The sequence below is a fragment of the Hylobates moloch genome, unplaced genomic scaffold, assembly GCF_009828535.3.
Source record: "Hylobates moloch isolate HMO894 unplaced genomic scaffold, HMol_V3 SCAFFOLD_11, whole genome shotgun sequence".
Taxonomy (NCBI): Eukaryota; Metazoa; Chordata; class Mammalia; order Primates; family Hylobatidae; genus Hylobates; species Hylobates moloch.
The window spans coordinates 81,390,552-81,409,929 of NW_026652286.1; the positions used below are offsets into that span (position 1 = coordinate 81,390,552).

Consider the following 19,378-nt stretch of genomic DNA (forward strand, 5'->3'; position numbering starts at 1 on the left):
CAAGGTGAAAAGTAAATTAGAAAAGTGTCATGTTCTGAAAACCTTATGGATGAAGCATTGAGGCACAGTGCGAAGCCGTAGATACGTCAGGTAACACAGTTTCAATTACAAATAGCCTTATGATGTATCCGCATGTATTTGAGTATGGTGAAAGGCTAATTTCATAGAGTGATGAGAAGAAATTTTAATTAGTTTGAGTGAGTGAGGGGAGAAGGCTATTTTTACAAAATGCTTAGTTAAAATGGGAAGGAGAAAGCATAGCAAGAGAAATGTTTCAACGATGGGAATGTGCGGAGTTTTTTTTACAATTTTTTTTTTCCAGTAAGTATTGTTGAAAACCATGTCTTGGGGGATACTTTGAGAATGTAATATGTAGACTACCTGTATAATTTGACCTCTAAGTCAAAAAATGCTGAGCAGATTAGGATTGATTTTTTTGGGGGGTGGGGGGGAATATTGGATGATAGTAATGCTTTTATACATTTATTTATGGATTTGTTTATATTAGAATAATACTTTTAGGATGATTAGACATAGTTTGGGCTACCAGATCAGAGCAATTTAAAGTACCGTAAAGATGTTGGCCTTTGAGATCCTTTAGCCACATTGTAGAAATAGGGGTGAAATTTCCTGTCATGGGAGTATGTAAATCCAGTTTTGCAAATCAGAAAATAAGTGATCAGTAGTCTTTAAGGTTGTTTCCATCTTCATTTGATATTCCGGTGATAATGTACTATTTGGCAAAGCAACAGGCTACGTTTTGAAAAAGATTTACTCATCTACCCAGCCAGCCATGCTTTCAGCCATGCTCATGTCTCTCAGCAGCAAAGGATTTGAGGTGGCCCACCTTTAAAAAAAAAAAAAAAAGTAACAAAATGGCAAAAATGTGAAAAGTGAAAATCTGATATAGGGAAAATATATTTTATTGAATATGAAGGCAAGGGCAAGCATGTATGCACACATAAAAACGTCCATGTGCTTGCAATTAGGGCATGTATGTAGTTTTTATAACTGAACATAGTATTTAGAAGTTTGTCTGTAGTATTCTTGATGTCCAAATTGAAAAGGAAGGCAAAAGTTTTGACTTCATTCTAACTGTAATAGTGGAAAATAATTTTTTTTTTTTTTTCAGGAAATGCTAGTTTTTACTAGCACTGATCTTAAAATAATTATTTGGGGCAACTTTGAGTGATATATTGGTCTATCTGTTAAAACAATGGAGAATACAAGCTCTTACATAACCATTAACACCCGCTTCAATTGTCCTTCACGCATTCACTCAAACATTTAGTAGGCCATTGCACTGACTCAGTGGAGTAGTGGGGATCAGAAACCGTATCGCAGTGGATTGAGAGGTGAATAAGACGTTAAAATGCGAGACATTTTGGGTAGACTTTCAGAGGTAGTTTGGCTTGGATGATAAGGTAATAAAGGGAAGGTGGTGTTAGGGACTTCGCCCCCTCCCTCCTTGTGTGTTGGTTGACTTTTTGAGCATACGTGTCCTGATAGTGAAAACAGGAAACAAAGAGAACAAGCTATGCTCTGTAAAGCCTTTCTGTAAGTGTGAAACACTCCCAATTTCAGTGGAATAGTCTTTGGATAAGAAAGGGAAGGAAAGGAACAAAATTAAAGGATAGGAGTGAATACCAATAAAGGTGAAGATAAGAATGGAAGAGTGGGGTCTGGGGGAGCTGTCTCTCAGTTTGCTTGATTCATTCAGAAAATATTGAGCTGCCTGCTCATACCAGGCTATATGTAAGAGCTGGAGACACGGATGTGATGAAGTCTGCCTTCATGGAGCTCACATTCTAATGCAGGTATCTTCCACAGTATTATGAGCCACTGGATAGCAGTTCTTATGTAGCAGTGTCTGGTATGGTGCTTGGCATACATAGTAGTCATCCAAAAAATGAATTAACAAATCTCTTTTCATCTATATATTCTACCTTTTTGGCTTAGTCTCATCTTTGGTATAGCAGGCATGTCAAAAATTGATAGATTTTTATACACCAATAATGAACTTTGAAGAAGCGGTAATAAAGATGTTTAAAAAAGCTACCATCAACATTATCCTGCAACCCTTCTTTTATATATGGTTACTGTTAGAGGTTTTTGCAGCTCAGAATATATTGTTTCTTAGGTCATTCATAAATGTTTGAGTGTTCTTCATGTGGAAAGTACTTGTTTGGGAGCATGAGTTAAGTAAGGCCGAATTTCATCTGAATAGATGGACAATTTCACTACAAGATACAATATAACAAGTGTTCAAAGTTGTATGGGCATGGAGAAGGAGATAGTTAGGACTGGTTATTTGTTTTCCTTCCTAATCGATAAACATCTGTTGTATTTGTAATGCAGTGGAACTTGCAAATTATATTAGCCTGAACTCTGGGCCCCAGGGGAGGGGCGGGTAAAGATGATTAGTTTTTACAGTCTTCCTTTTGAACCTATTGGGGTTTTTTTTTTTTAATTAGGTGTTATTTGATCTTATTATGTTTCATGAGACCAGTGATGACAGTCTATGTGGAGAAGAATAGGAGATGCTGCACCCAATTATATTTATAGATTATAAATTTGGTTTGGAGGACTAGGGTGTGTGTGTGAGAGAGAGATGCGGGAAAGAGGTTGACAAGTAGTGACAGTGTTGACAGTGGTGTGAAATTTATTTACAACCTACTGATTGGGTTCACATTTCTAAAATGAGGGTGCCGGATTAAATCGACAAGCTTCATCCAAAGTATAAATGTTTATGTTTCAATGGAACCTGTAGTTTGCTTTGGATTAGTCCCCCATGTCAGTGATAAGTGCATGTGTGCGCACACAAACACGCACAACTAGAAATCCTGGGAATTTTAACTATCTTTTTCTCCAGAAAAACCCAGAATACTCATTGAACATAATGTTATAACCTTAGAGAGATTTGTTTAAAAGTGAGCACCCAGCATGTTGCCTTTTCGGTGAGTAGGAAAGAATCTTCCAAACTCACCACCAACCCGTTTCGCACCTCCCCTAGACACACACCACACAATTGCCATTCTTCTTTACTCTGCTATATACTTTTTCTCATAGCACTTTAACATTCTTATCATTTTTCCTTGTCTATCTCCAGTGGAACATAAACTCTCCAGGGGAGATGTTTGTTTTGTTCACCTTCCTTAGTGATCTCTGTAGGAGATCACTAGATTCCGTTGAATCAATCATAGCTGGCTACTTGATACACTGTGTGAGTATATATTGACCATCATTTTGTACTCAGCAGTGTACCCAGTACAGTGTGTGTGTATATTGGGGATGACTGTATTGGCTTTGGCTGTATATACATTCAGTCGTCACTTTATGGAGATAAATGGTATGTAGAAAAATTAGGAAATGTGACAAGACCTGTGAAGTTAAGGGCTTAATTATATGGTAGGAATTGGTCCAAGGTCAGCATATTGGAATGGGCAAAAAATGCCTTCATGAAGTAGGTGAAACTTGAACTAGACTTCTAAAAGGATGATGGGGCACAGGTAAGGAAGGATACTCCAGGAAAACAGCCTTCGTGATACCTCCTCTCTGAACTTTCTCTCATCTTACTCCCATCTCTCAGGATTTATTTTTGAAAAGGAAACAAATTAAAAAGTTATTCACCATCCTCTGCCATGATCTGGCATATAGCACATAATTAAATTTAAATATTATTTTTTAATGTAACTATTTGTATACTATCTTTTTCTCAAAAAAAAAAAATCAGAAAACTTGTTGAACGTAATGTTATAACCTTAGACAGATTTGTTTAAAAGTGATCACCCAACATGCTTGCCTTTTCAGGGAGTAGGAAAGAATCTTCCAAACTCTGACTGTGGCTCTATGTCCAATTATATTTTGTCATTAACTGCCTACCAGTTTCCCACTGCTTAATAGTCTAGAAATGACAAGTGATTCTATTGAATTTTGGTTAGTTGGGACAAATAGATCAAAGGACAATTATAAAAGGGAAACACAGGAAAGGGGAATTAATTATAAATATTGGGGGGAAGAAAGCTGAGTAGTTAGGCATGATACATAGGCATTAATTATTGTTAGACATTTATGTTATATGTATTGCAGTTATACTTATGTGGAAGATCTTGATCTTTTTTTGTTAATGTTCACTTGAATTTTTTTTTTTTTAATCCTGGTACTAGTTAGATCTAAGCATGTTACTGTGTTCCTGATTTTCTTCTAGGAAAAGTATTGATAACTTTGCTTTGATATCCTGCAACCAGCCTGCTCATTAATTTCCATATAGCTGTTGTTAGAGACTTTGCCCAGCAAACTGAATGCTATTTGTGGAATAGACAACAAAATTGATAACTAAGACATTTTTAGAAAATCTAGTTAACTTCTTGGATTTGTTAAACAAATCATGAATACACTGCCTTTGAGGTAAGCTTAATTTTTGCCACACAGCACCAGTGAATCTTGCTACAATTGATATATGTAGTCAGTTAATTAACTGCCTTTGTTTTCAGTTGACTTTTTTCATTCTGAATTTGTTTTATGGTATTATATCTCTCAAAAATGTACAATTGAAGGAGAGTATTAGTATTTCATAGATTTCTGATCGAACAATTAGATATGTCACCTCTCTGCCTGCACTGATCTATAAATATATTTAAGCTATAGTAGTAAACACTGAATTGCAATTTTGTAGTTCTTAGATATTATTACTGTTTATCAACTTATATATGTTCTTCTGTAACTGTTGACTTGGTTGATTATAGCATGTGCTAAAAGATGTAAAATGGAGATTTCTGAAATTGTAATAATAAAAAAGCCTTAAAAAAATGCTGGGTGTGGTGTGTCAGGCCTGTAATCCCAGCTCTTTGGGAGGCTGAGGTGGGTGGATCACATGAAGTCCAGAGTTTGAGACCAGCCTGGCCAACATGGCAAGCCCTGTCTTTACTGAAAATACATTAATTAGCCGGGCATGGTGGCACATGTCTGTAATCCCAGCTACTCAGGAGGCTGAGGCAGGGGAGTCTCTTGAACCCAGTAGGCGGAGGTTGCAGTGAGCAGAGATTGTGCCACTGCACTCCAGCCTGGATGACAGAGTGACTCCATCTAAAAAAAAAAAAAAAAGCCACAAACATTTACTTTTATGAACAGATTTGTACCAAGTTGTTCCTAAATTGGTACAGAATTCATGATTTATGTTTTTGAAAACAGAAACAAATACTATTTGTACTTTCTTTCTGATGTTGAAAAAATTTAAGAGCACATATTTCTTTAAGAAAAATACCTATAAATTCCTAGAAGTGAAATAACTGTCAAAGGGTACGTAAATTTTGAATTTCAGTAGATATTGTAAATTGCACTAATTCACATTTCTACTCATAATATCTGATGCCACTTTTTCTCCAAACACAGCATCTTTTCAAATACTTTATCTTTGCTGGTTAGGAAGGAATTCATATCTTAGTGAAGTTTACCTTTACATGTCTTATTTTATGAGTGAGCTGTTTATATTGGCTCTTCTGGGAACTGTCCAATTGGGCTGATGATCTTAATTTTCTTACTCTTTTTATTCACTCTCTCTATTGGGAAAATTTATCTTTTGCTTCCAATCTGATGACATGCAAATAACTTGATTTTGTTTTGTTTGTCTTTTGTTTTTCAGATTGTCATTTGTTTTGGGTCATATTTTTAAACCTTTTATATTGGTGAATTTGCCAATTTTGTCTTTTATGAGTTCTAAATTTCATGTTAAAGTTGAACAGGGCCTTCACTACTCTAATGTTATAAAAGAATAAACCCTGGGAGAATTCTAGTACTTTTATGGTTTAATATTTTGCATCTAAGCTTTTGATTCATTTGGAATTCTGTTGTAAGATGTGAAGTGTGGATCCAGCTTTATTTTTTTCTACATAACTACCCAATTATTCCAATATTGCTCATTAGTCAATCTTTTCTGCTGATTTAACCTGTCACCTTTATCTGAAAACCTTATGTATTTTGGGTCTGTTTTTGGTCTTTCTGTTTCATTGATATGTATATGTTTGTTTATAATGTTTAAATATATTAGAGTGTTACTTATTATTTCTTGTCAGAGTTTTCTGAAATTCTGAACTTAAACTGTTTTTTTTTTTTTTTTTTTTTTTTTTTTTTTTTTTTTTTTTTTTTTTTGAGTGGTTTATAAAACACATTTATTTGCTCACAGTTGCGTGATTTGGGCAGTGCTGGGCAGGCATAGCTCATCTTTCACTGTGGTATGACGTTTCCTCATGTGGCTACATTCAGCTGCAAGTTCTACTGAGACCGTGTCCACATGGCCTCACCTTGCATATCTGACGCGTTAGCTGGGATGGTTAGGACAGGTAATAATGCACTGGGCATTTCTTTCAATGTCATCTCTAGAAAGGAATAGCTTGGGTCTCTATGGTGGTGACGCAGGACTCCGAGGGAGAAATAAACTGCTTCCGAAGACCCAATCCTGTTATTGGAACAGCATCTCTCATCTCTTCTGTCAGATTCTGTTGGTTAAAGTAAATAATAAGGCTAGCCCAAATTTAAGAAGAGAGAAAATAGATTACACCTGTTCACAGAAGGCACCACACCAAAAAAAAAAAAAAAAAAAAAAAAAACAAAAAACGCTCTTTAATCCACCACAGTGAGGTAAAACAAGCCCCATTGTTTTGTTAGAATACCTAGTACAAGCTTTCTGAACACATTTACTTTCCCCCCCAAACCAAAGCTTTGCATATAGAGAAGCCCATGTGCAAAATGACTTATATTCTCAGAGGAATCAGCAGTGAAGGAACTTTCAGTTTCCCAGTGTGTTTTATTTATTATTATTATTATTTTTTGAGACAGAGTCTCTGTCACCCAGCCTGAAGTGCAGCGGCGCGATCTCGGCTCACTGCAACGTTCGCCACTCAGGTTCAAGCAATTCTCCCGCCCCAGCCCCCCAATTAGCCGGGACTACAGGCACATGCCACCACGCCCAGCTAACTTTTTTTTTTTTTGTATTTTTAGTAGAGAAGGGGTTTCACTGTGTTAGCCAGGGAGGCCGAAGCGGGTGGATCACTAGGTCAGGAGATCGGGACTTAAACTGTTTTTATGTTTATTTGTTGACTTGGAGATTTCTGGTGGTGTCACTTTGGGCAATCCACCGTAAGGGTTAATTTTATTCTGGAATTTTTTTTGTCTCCTTCTCCCTATCCTTTACCTTCCACCCAAAGCTTTATCAGGAAGTATAGAGTAATATGTATTCCAGAAAGGTTACATTTCTCTAGCTACTCAGATGGGATACACATAGACTAAGAGATGGTAGGTCTTTGTATTGTAAATGAAACATGGCCTTGTCTAGTTTTAGTTTTTTATATAAAGATTATTTGCAGTCTAAAGGGTGAATTTTTCTTCCCCTTTTTCAGTCTCTATTTGTAACCATGCCATTTTCTTTCATTTTTAATTAACATAATTTGTGAAATGTTGATTTTTGCTTTAGGTCCTAAATCAAATCTGATTATTATTTTATAGCTTTACAACATAATAAGCCCCAGGTGTAGGGAATTCACTCTCAGCTCTGATCTCCAGCAGTTTTGGATGACAAGCCATCACACCACTATCTGTACCTTTTTTATACATCATGGATTACCGTAGGAGACTGAATGCAATAAAAATGTAAAATGCTTTGTATAAAAACTAATATAGCATCAGAGATTTCCTGCTTCATACAATCTTGAGCTTAAAATCTTGAATCTTAGAGTAACAAAAAAAACCTCTCAAACTTTTGGAATGACTCTATCTTCAAATATCACTTTAAAAACAAAAATGATCCTTCATAATTAAGTTAATGATCATTGGGGGAAGATTATAATACATCAATATATTGGTTATAGGAATAAGTGAAATCAGCTAATATTTATCTGAATATCCACAATTTACCCATGTTTAGTGCCATTGATTAAATAATCTAGTGAATTATAAATCCTAAGAAACTGACAGTTTAATGATCTAGTCTCTGGGAGCATGGATGAGGGCTCATTGCCCAACTTGTTAGAGATGAGACAGAAAAGCGGAATCAGGAAAGACTTATGTTATCGACATTAGAGCTAATCTGGAAGTATAAGTAGGAATATTCTTTATTTTAAAATTTTTATCAGCAAATCTTACTTTATTATGAATAGTAAATGTTGCCATTCATTTACTCTTCTGCTGAAAATTTGAAAAATAAATACATAACAAAGAAAACAAAAATCAAGCATATTCCTGTCATATACTTTGATGTAACATTACCTTTTGGTTTATATACTTATGGGTCTTTTTTCCCTATGTATACAAACATACTCCTTTCCCCAACACATTGTAAGTTACAGAGTAGACATGATATTATGATTTGTGGCCCCCCCTTTTTTTTTAAATTATCAATACTAGAGAAAGCTGTCAAGTGAGTAAATACAGTCATCCCTTGGCATATGCAGGGGGTTGGTTGCAAATCTGTGCACACTCAAGTTCCACAGTCCAGTCAGCGCTGAGAAACTGATGTAAGTGAAAGGTTGACCTTCTGTATATGCAGGTTTCACATCCTGCAGATTCCGTATGATTCGGTTGGAAACAATCTGTGTATAAGTGGACCCTCAAAGGTCAAAACCATATTGTTCAAGGGTCAACTGTATACTTCTATAATGTCATAATTAAGAGCCTAAATTTAATGCTATCATGTGTCCCACTGTACGAATGGATATATAACATTCTATTCAGAGAACCCTTATTAAAATGCTTTTGGATTCCTTTTGATTTTTTTTTTTCTAAAAAACACAGTGATAAGAATTCTTTATAATCCTTAATTTTCTGGAAAATATAAAAATTGATGACTAGATATTCATTCTAGTGTATTAAAGTAACGCATTATATAGCTAAATTTTAGACTCAGTAACACTAGATTGAAATCTGGACCTTCATCATGAAAGTCAGAGGATGAGGAAGAGAATTCCTGGAATGAGTAACTTAAACAGTTTTCACTGCCTCACCTTAAGTTTTCTTTTGAATCTATTCAGGTCAGGTTTTTGTCCCTGACAGTCTGCTGAAACTTTTCTTGCTATGGTCTGGAACAGTTCCCATTTTGCTAAACTCAAGGATCAGCATCTTAATATCCTAGCGACTTTTTTTTTTTGTTTTTTGGAATTGCCCTCTTCCCTTCGCTTTTGGCACACGATATTTTTCCTGGATTTGTTCCAGCTTTCACTGGTTTTTCTTTCTTGGTTGTCTTTGCTGGTTCCTCCTCCTCTTCCCATCTTTAAATGATGGGGGAATACCCCCAAGGCTTTGCCTTATGTTCTAATCTCCATCTACGTATGCTCCGTAGGCAAATTTAGTAAGACCTTTTCTTTAAAACTCATATGCTAATGAATCCAAATATATGTCCTGAGCCTGTTCTACTATTGTAAACTTCTTTTAACTAGTTGTTTAATATCTCTTGGATGTTTAATACCATTTATTCAGTCACTCTGGACTCAGACCAAGAACCTGTGAGTTTTCTCTAAATCTTTTAACTCCCAGATCTACGCTTTTAAGGAGTGTTGTGTACTTCAAAATATGTCCAGACTCTACCACATTGTTCACTTACTGCCCTAATTCAAACCCTCTATCTTGTGTGTTGACCAATAAAAATAACTTTTTTTTTTTTTTTTTTTTTGAGAGAGAGTCTCGCTCTGTCGCCCAGGCTGGAGTACAGTGGCATAATCTTGGCTCACTGCAACCTCTGCCTCCCAGGTTCAAGTGATTCTCCTGCCTCAGCCTCCCAAGTAGTGGAGATTACAGGCGCCCACCACCAGGCCTGGCTAATTTTTGTATTTTTTAGTAGAGACAGAGTTTCACCATTTTGGCCAGGCTGTTCTTGAACTCCTGACCTCAGGTGATCCGCCCTCGTTGGACTCCCAAAGTGCTAGGATTACAGGCGTGAGCCACCACGCCTGGCCAATAAAATAACCTTCTAGTTGTTTTTCTTTTTCACTTTCCTTGCTCCTATTAAATCTTCATAGCAGGCAACCCCCACCTTCCAAAGTAAACAAGATTATGTCATGTATCTCGGTTAAAACTTGTACAGTAAAGTCCTCACTTAACGTCATAAATGGGTTACTGGAAACTTTGACTTTAAGAAAAATGGCGTTCTTTATGCCTTAGGTACTGAACTCCTGTTTGTATCAATTAGCCTATGGCAAAATTGGTTTTGTTATATAGTAGTTGTTTGACTTAAATTTGCAGTTTCCAGGAACTTATCAACATAAACAGTGTTAAGTGAGGACTTGCTGTATTCTTTCTTTCATATTCAGGGTGAAATCTACCTCCTGACTCTGTCCTATGAGGCCTTACATAATCCAGAATCTTCTTGTGTGGCTTTTTCTCTTATTGCCTTCCACCCTACTCACTCTAGTCCAGTCATCCTGAATTTTTTGTTTCTTGAAAACAACAAACTCATTTCCATTTATGCGCCTTTGCACTACTGTTTTCTTCACCTATAACTCTTTATCTAGATCATTGCGTGAGTTCCTCTTTCTTTTCTTTTAGATCTTTGCACCTTCTTTAGAAAGGCCTTCCCTATTTTTCTAAAATTGTTACCTTCTGCCCAGTTACTCCCTAGCCCCTTACTCACCTTTTTCTCTAACACTTAAAAGCTCCTTGACATATGTGCATGTTTGTCTGTCTCCTCACTAGAATGCAAACTCTACTGTACCCCAGGTGCCTAGAATGGTACTTAGAGTATAGTAGATAGCCAGTGTTTGTTGAATAAATGGCCGAGCTTCCTTTATTCTTTGTAGTTCTTATTTTATCCCTCCTAATCCTACAAGAAATTTGAAGTAGCTTATAAAGTGCTTTTAAATGTATTAAAATAGAAAACAGGAGGGCATGCAAAGTACAGATAGAATAGGAATGACTGATGGGAAACTTAATATGCAGCTCATACAAGGTTTTACATAGTTCTTAAATGTGGATCAGGCATTTGCCTTTGAAGTCTTGACTGTGAAAACAAAAAGAACACCTTGTCTATAAGGAGACAACATTCTGCTACTTTGGAGAAGCCCAGCTTTTCTTATTTCAACAACTGTCGTATGAGACACAAAATAGTGAATTTTATACAGCAGTGTTTTAAAACCTGTCTTTAAAATAAACTGAAGAAACAATGCCATGATATAGCTCAGGGAAAGCAACTCTGTGGAAACTGATTAGATATTCACACACATTCCTATTTCCTCCTGTCAGTGTTCCGTGCTCTCACCAATGGACATGCATGCTTCTGAGTAAGGTAGAGCTTAATTTCAACCCCATTATCAAGGTGAAGGTCTTTTCTAGTGACAGAACAGTGAGAGACAGTTATTCATTATTCCTAAAATGTGAGGCTCATTCCAAAGCAGGCTGAAAATTAACTATATAGTGTGCGTTAGTCAAATGAGGCTTCCTGGAGGTTCTCAGATAGCTGACCATAGTAACTATTGTGATCAGGCTATTCTTTGGTAGTTTGTGGTCTTTTTATAGGAAGTTTTGACATTTAGCATCTTAGATTTGGAATTAGGCAAATTATGGGTGAGTTTCATAACATAACTCCAGGAGTCTTAATAGAATAGTAGAGTATTAATTGCATTTAATAGAAAATTTTAGTCAACTCATCCTGTTCATTTGATTGAAGCTGAATGTATTCAAAATTAGTTGAAGAAAATCTTTTATTAGTATCATCATTAAGTTATTTAATGTTTCATTTATTAGTGAGTCAACTGAATCCTTTAAATTATTGTACGGTGCAAATAACCAAAGTGCTTGGAGAAGAAACAGTCTAGAATATGCTGTGAACGGTATTGGTTAGGAATAACATACTAACTTGGAAATGACCACACTGAATGCCAAAGATTGATTTTATGTTCCAATGTGCCCTTTTCTGGGGGGACTTAGCACTTTTAGTCTTGTATCTCAGACATTCTTTTGGTGTACTAGAGAATATATTTGGGAGATGGATGGCAATTATTTTGCATCTTGTTAGTATCTGTTTAAGAAATTCTCAAAGTTTACCATTGTTGGTGTAATTATTCTATTTTCCCAACTTAAAGTTGATGGTTTGGGGTTCTGTTGGTGGGGAAAGTGACTTGGCAGTATGGTGCAATGTTTTTGCAACACTTGAGAGGAGATTGTTTTCACAGAGTTTTTGCTCCTCCTTGTTCCTTCCTTTCTTGTGACTTTGTTTTCAAATTGTCTCTTTTTAATCACTGTAACTGTCTTAGCTCTGTACAGCTGTCCTTTTCCATGTCTGTTTTGTTGTATACATGCTATCTTTTGGCCCAGAGTTATCACTGAAGCTTGTCACAGAACTCTTATTACCTTTCCTGTTTATTCCCCCCAGCTTTATTTTACCTCTACCTGTAATTACTATTGTCTTTTTCCTAGAGTAACAGACGAAAATGCAATTTGTCTTTACTTTCAGTAGCAGCATAGCCCTCTTGAGGGTAATATTAGAACTTGAAGAAAACATTTAGATTGGCATTTGGACCAATATAAATTTGACACATTTTTTCAAAAAAGTAAAAACAGTAGTTTTCCATTGATATAATTATTTTTAAAATATACAAGAAAGATAGGAATAGGTATCCCAATACAACATGTTTTAATTAGTGAATTTTCTGTCAAAGAGTTTGTTCAAATAGAAACCATATGCCTGTTTCTTTTTTTTTTTTTTTTTTTTTTTTTTTTTTGAGATGGTGTCTTGCTCTGTCACCCAGGCTGGAGTGCAATGGTATGATCTCAGCTCACTGTAACCTCTGCCTCCCAGGTTCAAGTGATTCTCCTGCCTCAGCCTCCCAAGTAGCTGGGATTACAGGCGCCCACCACCACACCCAGCTAATCTTTGTATTTTTAGTAGAGACGAGGTTTCACCATGTTGGTCAGACTGGTCTCGAACTCCTGACCTCAGGTGATCCACCTGCCTCGGCCTCCCAAAGTGCTGGGATTACAAGCGTGAGCCACTGCGCCCAGCCCCATACGCCTACTTCTGAGGGAGATTTTAGGGTCCAACATTTAGAGAGTAGACTTAATCTTCCTACAAGCAATGTTCCTAAAGTTTATTTCAATCAGTGGAATTGTGGAGGCCTGAGAAGAGTACAGCTTCAAAGCTCAAGAAGATAAATTTTGATGTTTGATAAACCTGAGTTTAGAGCATGCTTCTGACCTTTTTAGCTGAATAATTATTTCATCATCTGTAAAATGCTGGCAGTTCCTCAAAGGGTGGTTGTGCTGAGTAAATGAAATATAAAACATCTAGCATGGTGTTTGGCACATGGTGTCTGTTATTAACTACTGTTCACTAAACTCTGAAAGGTTTAGATTTGTCAGGTAGGTCCCATCTGGATTGGCACTTGTCATCAGAGATCCAGAGAAATTCCACAATGACATATGGCATGGATTAAGGAATACACTTTGTTGGGAAAAGAGAATATTTACAAAGCCAGGATCAGGTAGGGGAAGGAATTGATTTCTCTGTCTCCCTCTTATTCCACATAGGAAGTTCCCAGAGTTTTGCCAATCTGCTAGACACAGCATAGATTTTCATTCCACTTGAGATATCCCTTCCCTTATTATTCTCCCTTCTTTTAGAATAAGTGGTTGGTCAAATGTATCAGTGTGTAATCATACAAACTACTAGGGAACCAGACATTATAGCTGTGGATGCCTGCACTCATCTCAGAAATTAAGCTGTCAGGCACGTGGAGACTTTGAGGTTCATGAGAAGTTGGGTCTGCCTTGCTGAGGGAGGAAGCCATGGTCATGTCAGAAGTCGAGCATGGCTGCATCCTCTTGCTGGGAAAGAGGATGGGAGTGGTTCCAGCTCATGGTCTAGGCTGCCCACAGTGACTCCCGGTGTTTTCAGACAGATCTGCTTCTCCCATCATGCTTTATTGCCTAGGGCCTGTGAATCAGTTTTCCCAGCAAATAAATGTCAAGTTAAATGTGAAATATGTTTATTTTTATGCTATTTAAGCAAACTGATATCAGAATAAGTAACAGTAGAATGCATTTCAGAGTCTTTGAGTGTTACTCTCAAAGAAAATTGATCTTGATTAGCCCAAGCTCAACTTAGTTCCACAAATAATTATTGATTTGTTTAAGCGTGATGTATGCGCTTGCTCAAGGAATTACAAGATGAGTATGACAAAGCTCATTCCCTCAGGGAGTTGAGTGTTTCAGAGGGATGAAGTAAAAGAAGATTTTAAAAATACAAGTAGAGTGGAAGAAGTATCATGAGAAACATCAACAAAGGGCTGAGGATAGAAGATGATAAGTCTCAAATATCTCAAGATATTCAGCGGTGAATCTTAACATAAATTTGCTTTTAGGGGAAGGATTTCAAGCATATCGATAGGTCTTAAATTTTCTAGTCTCGCTGGGATAGTAGGAAGGAGAATGATTTTTAAAAAGTTGATTATGTAGCATGGAGTTTGGGGACTAGTAAAAATTTTGTTAAAATTATTTGGGAATTGTTTTACAGTTGTTTTTAGTGAAGTTTGTATTTCTGAAAATACTGCATTTTAGTATGATGATTTACTAACGAACTAGCAGGGACTCATTCTAAGGTAGGGGATAGAAAAACTAATAAGTAAAAATCTGCTAACAACTTTAAATGGCTGTCAAACTTTTTAAAATGATTAAGTGCTAATGGGGGCAGATGGAAATTGTAAAGCAGTGCAGAGCATTGAGGTATAGAGTTTTTTTTTCTTTCTGTCAGTTGCTCTACTTTTGAGAGAGAAGAAATTAGAGGTCAAATTTAGTCATTTCTATGGTCCTTTTATGAACAAAAGAAAGCACTTTTTTAAAAAATGTGAGAAGTGTTAAATAATCTTTATTTGATATTACATATAAACCACCCTAAAATGCCTTTCAATGAGTAAAAGCAACCATTTTAGATAGGAATCTAATTAGATTGGCATAGTTAAGGCCAAAAATATAAAGTAGACATTGCTACCTTATCTTCAGCTCTTGCCTTTAAGAGGCAAGTGAACATGAAACACGGATGAATCTTGCTTGGTTCTGAGACAGTGTGAAGGAATTTCACCAGTATTTCAATATATTCACATAACCAGTTATATAAATCTAAATATAAACCAATTTCCATTAAGTTTTAAGATGGCATTCACCATCTTTGTGAAAAGCTGATGAAATCGAATCATATTTTTAGAAGAGGTAAACAGCGTTAGCATTTACTGAATTGGAATTACTATTAAAATTAAAAAAAAAATATTCATTTAACCACAAGCCAGTCTTAGTTTTAAAATCAGGACTGCCCAACAAAATATTCTGTCATTCATTGATGATCTGAATTCTGGTATATGAGATCTATTAAATTATGGTACACATAAAAAAGTCAGGAGACATTTCTGTTTTGTAATAAATAAGGCAGTGGCCAGTTATTACTGATGAGTAGCGTTTTTGAGATTAGCTATCAAGTCTGCCCTTTCTGCCTTCTTCTTAATGCCAGCAAAGATCATTTTTGTTCCAGGGATGTTCTTCTTGGGAGTCTCCAAATAGTGCATCAGTGTTTTCTTTCCCCAGGTGATGCCTTTGTTCTTATTGGTGTCTGTGTAAGAGTATCCAACGGCCTCACCTGTCTCCTGCCTGTAGAGACTATGGAGATTAGGCCCAGTCTTGTGCTGGCCTCCCTTTTCCATTGTGTGGCACTGGGCACACTTCTGAACAAAAATCTTCTTGCCTTTCTCAACAACACCCATATTTAAATCTCTTCCATCACTGGCGCTACAAAGGTTCCCTCTCTGAAGCTGGATGTCCTGCTCTTTTGAAAATTACACTTTTAAAGATGAATTCCTTCAAGGATTCTATTCATTTTAAAGAGAACATTTGCTGTCAATCCACTCTTCGCATTTGATGAGGTCTCTCAGCATTGCTTAGGAAAACTATGATTCACGGGGGAAGGTCTAGCGCTAAGATGTTTCCATTGGAGATACTATTATATATTGCTTCTTGGCCATTTGGCTAAGATGAAATATAAGATAGATAACGGTGTCAAGGTAGGAGCACAGACTAGGTTTTTGTAGGGTTTGGAGTTCTAGCCCTGACTTTGCTGATGCTGTCTATGTGATCTCAAAATTCTCTCTTGACTTTGGGAGTGAATAGGTGATGTTTCTCTAGGTGATCCTGGAGGGTCCTTTTACCCTTCCAAGTTCTGTAATAATTCCAGTATTTTTTTTTAATCACCACTATATATGGCTTTGCACACCACAGTTTTACAAATGGTATATGTCAGAATATCCAATTTTGAATAATATTGGACATCATCCTGGCACGTTTTGTCGAAACATAGTACACATAGGCTAGCCTTTGACTTTTCATTTGGTACTTTCTGCTTAGCTAATATTTATATACAAGGTAGAACTTGGAAACTTTACTGCACATGGTAGTTGTAAACATAGCTTAGTTGTGGTAGTGATGTTTGTTTCACTTTCTGTTAACATACAGCCCATGTATGTATTGGGAATTAATAATGTAAGCCATTACAGAAAAATGTCAGATGTAACAGTGATCTCCTCTTGGGCAGCCAAGAGGACAGCTTTAACATCTCTTAAATGTCTTAAAATACTGTGTCAAAAATGGTGCAAAAAATGGTAACCAGGTACCAAACCCAGTTTGAATTTAGCATATATCTTTCTTCCATTATTGTAGTTCTTTGTGAAGGCTTTAAATCATAGAGAGATTCTCTCTCTATGCACATGCCTGTGTGTGTTTTTGTATGCTTGTAAAAATTGGTGGTTCACTGAATAGCTAGTGTTATATGGCATTTGTTTGTTTAGACTTTAGTCATGAATGAATTTACAGAAACTCTGCTTTAAGCCGCACTAACCAGACTGTCACATAATTTGCTTTTCTTATAGGTATTGGAGCCAACTGTGGAATTCTCAGTCAAATGTACAATGAAACATCTTGAATGTTATTTTGATGCTCTCCCATTTTGTTCAAACAAATTCTGATTAAATCTAGCTACTGGCACATTCTTGCTGAGTCTCTGGTATCACTTGGAAGGAAGGTAATAGAGGTGTAGATAGCTGAGACGCTCCCCTAAGAGAAGTATATCATAGTGTCATATTGTTTGAAATAGTTACGTGATTTCTGTCCCAGGACTTTTTTTTGAAACAGAGTCTTGCTCTGTGTCCCAGGCTGGAGTGCAATGGCACAATCTTGGCTCACTGCAACCTCTGCCTCCCGGGTTCAAGCGATTCTCCTGCCTCAGCCTCCCCAGTAGCTGGGATTGCAGGTGCTCACCACCACGCATGGCTAATTTTTGTGTCTTTAGTAGAGATGGGGTTTCACTATGTTGGCCAGGCTGGTCTCGAACTCCTGACCTCAAGCGATCCACCTGCCCTGGCCTTGCAAAGTGCTGGGATTACAGGCATGAGCCACTGCATCTGTCCTGGGACTTTTAACTTTGTTCATTATCACCTTGTTGCCTCCCCTATGTGATCAGTTTCCCTTAACCCTGTTAGCCAAATGACCATGTGACACAAGTTATCTTTCCTTTTAATGTTACTGCTTTTTTTATTTTTATTTTTTTGCTATGTAGCATATGAAATTTCTGAGTTCTAGAAGAATTCCAAAAGCTGTGAGAGATGAGAAATTGATATAGCCAATTTGGACACGAGTTAAAAAGGAAATCAATACTGTCATTTTTTTGGAAATCTAAAAAGAGAGGGAAAAATGTATCAGGCACCGTTTCTCTAAATTGCTTCCAGCTGCTTGCTTCCTAATATAGAAATATTTATTAAAAGTAGCAGATTAAAAATTGGATTCCTACAGCAAAATATGAGTGGTTTTCATAATTTTGTTAAACAGCAGGAAATAACTGAGATTTTTGTCACTATAGTGGCTTTGTTTTTTTTCGAGGGTCATGGTGTAGAGCAGATATGTATTTCCCAGCTAGCAGAACAGTAAATGGCCTGAACAATTTAAACAAACCAAGGAAAATGTCCTAAGGTAGTAAATAGGGAATTATGGGATTTTCCCTTAACTGTTGTAACACAATAAATGTTCAAAGAGGTAGAAGGAATCATTTAAGACAATAAATAAATGAACATGACCATGAAACTTGGTTGGGAATGAGGCTTAAGTAAGGAAAATGGCATGAAAAGAAAGTCAGGGCTTGGGTGAAGAACAGAAATTTACATGTTATCTAGACTAATTGCAGGCACAGTGAAAGATTTAAATAATTATTAGGCCAAAATGCTATAAAGAGGCATTTTAAAATTAAGAAACTTATGTTAATTCTAAAAAGAAATTGAGGAAAGGAAGGCAAATATGTTGTAGGCATTGGAATGAGGGTTTGGGGGAATGTATATCTGGAAAACGAGAGAAATAGTGGAGGGGAATAGAAACTGTATAGGGGATATATTTGAAAGTTGTTTTTCTTAAGATATTTAATTAAGGTGACAGGTACACATGCTTGGGAAGAGTTCGTTAGGTTAAAAAGCAATTTCTGGAAAGTATTCCAAGTTAAACCTGAAGGAGGCATCAGAAATCCTGAAGGAGGAATGTAGCAATCAAAAACATTGTATAGAATGTTTGTATTGGCAGTATCAATAGAGGTTTTGCCTTGTGGTCCTCCTTAACCAGAAGGAAGTTTGAACAAAACCGAGATCACTGCATATCTATGTAGTATTGGTCTGGGGTGGGGAAGAAACAAGCAAGACATAATCATCCGTTCTCATTCATGTTCACCTGTTAAGATCACTTAAAAATGAATCACGGATATTTCACAGTAAATAGTTGTCATTGTTGCTCAATATATCATTGTATTCATTAACCATTTTCATCACATTATAGACTAGAATTGCAATTTATAAACTACAAGGAAAATAGTAGTGCATGGCCTTATTAATCACACAGAAAAAAGATGAACATTTACTGGTAGTTTCTGTCTTAATATAATCAGGACTAATCAAGCCTTGACAAACGAGTAACTTTGATAGGAAATGTAGGCAGTCATCTGTAGGCCTTTGTGTTTGGAATAAATATGAATTATCTATATGATATGCACATTTGGAAGGGTTTCTAAATGATTTTCTAGATATAATTCATGAAGTGTCAAGATAAAGAGTCAAGTATTTCATAAAAATTAATTTCATAATAGCTGTGATTCTTATCAGAAGAGAATTAGGGTTGGGGTCTTATAGTTTGAAATAGTACATTTAGTATTTAAAAAGGTTTTTGGATGTGAAAACAATTATTTTTAAAACTGATCAAGCTATGTATAAAGTCTGAAAATCTTTTTTTTGATTGGCACATTTATTAAAAACATAGACTAGTGGTCTTATGCTTAAATGTCTTTGTGGTTGTGTGCTGACTTTCGTACAGTGTAACTAAGGGACTGTTC

General features: G+C 36.3%; 2 protein-coding genes across 2 annotated transcripts in view; one reads left to right on the top strand and one right to left on the bottom strand.

The window, feature by feature from the left end:
• DDX10 (DEAD-box helicase 10) overlaps positions 1–19,378 on the top strand; it is a 278,803-nt gene that overhangs the window by 142,738 nt on the left and 116,687 nt on the right. The window lies entirely within an intron of this gene.
• Positions 15,411–15,728, bottom strand: LOC116476907 (cytochrome c-like). Its single transcript, XM_032167321.3, has one exon. It carries the CDS (start codon positions 15,726–15,728, stop codon positions 15,411–15,413), a length of 318 nt encoding a protein of 105 aa, XP_032023212.1.

Coding starts and splice junctions, on each gene's coding strand:
- LOC116476907 (XM_032167321.3), bottom strand. CDS start 15,728: ATGGGTGTTGTTGAGAAAGGCAAGAAGATTTTTGTTCAGAAGTGTGCC.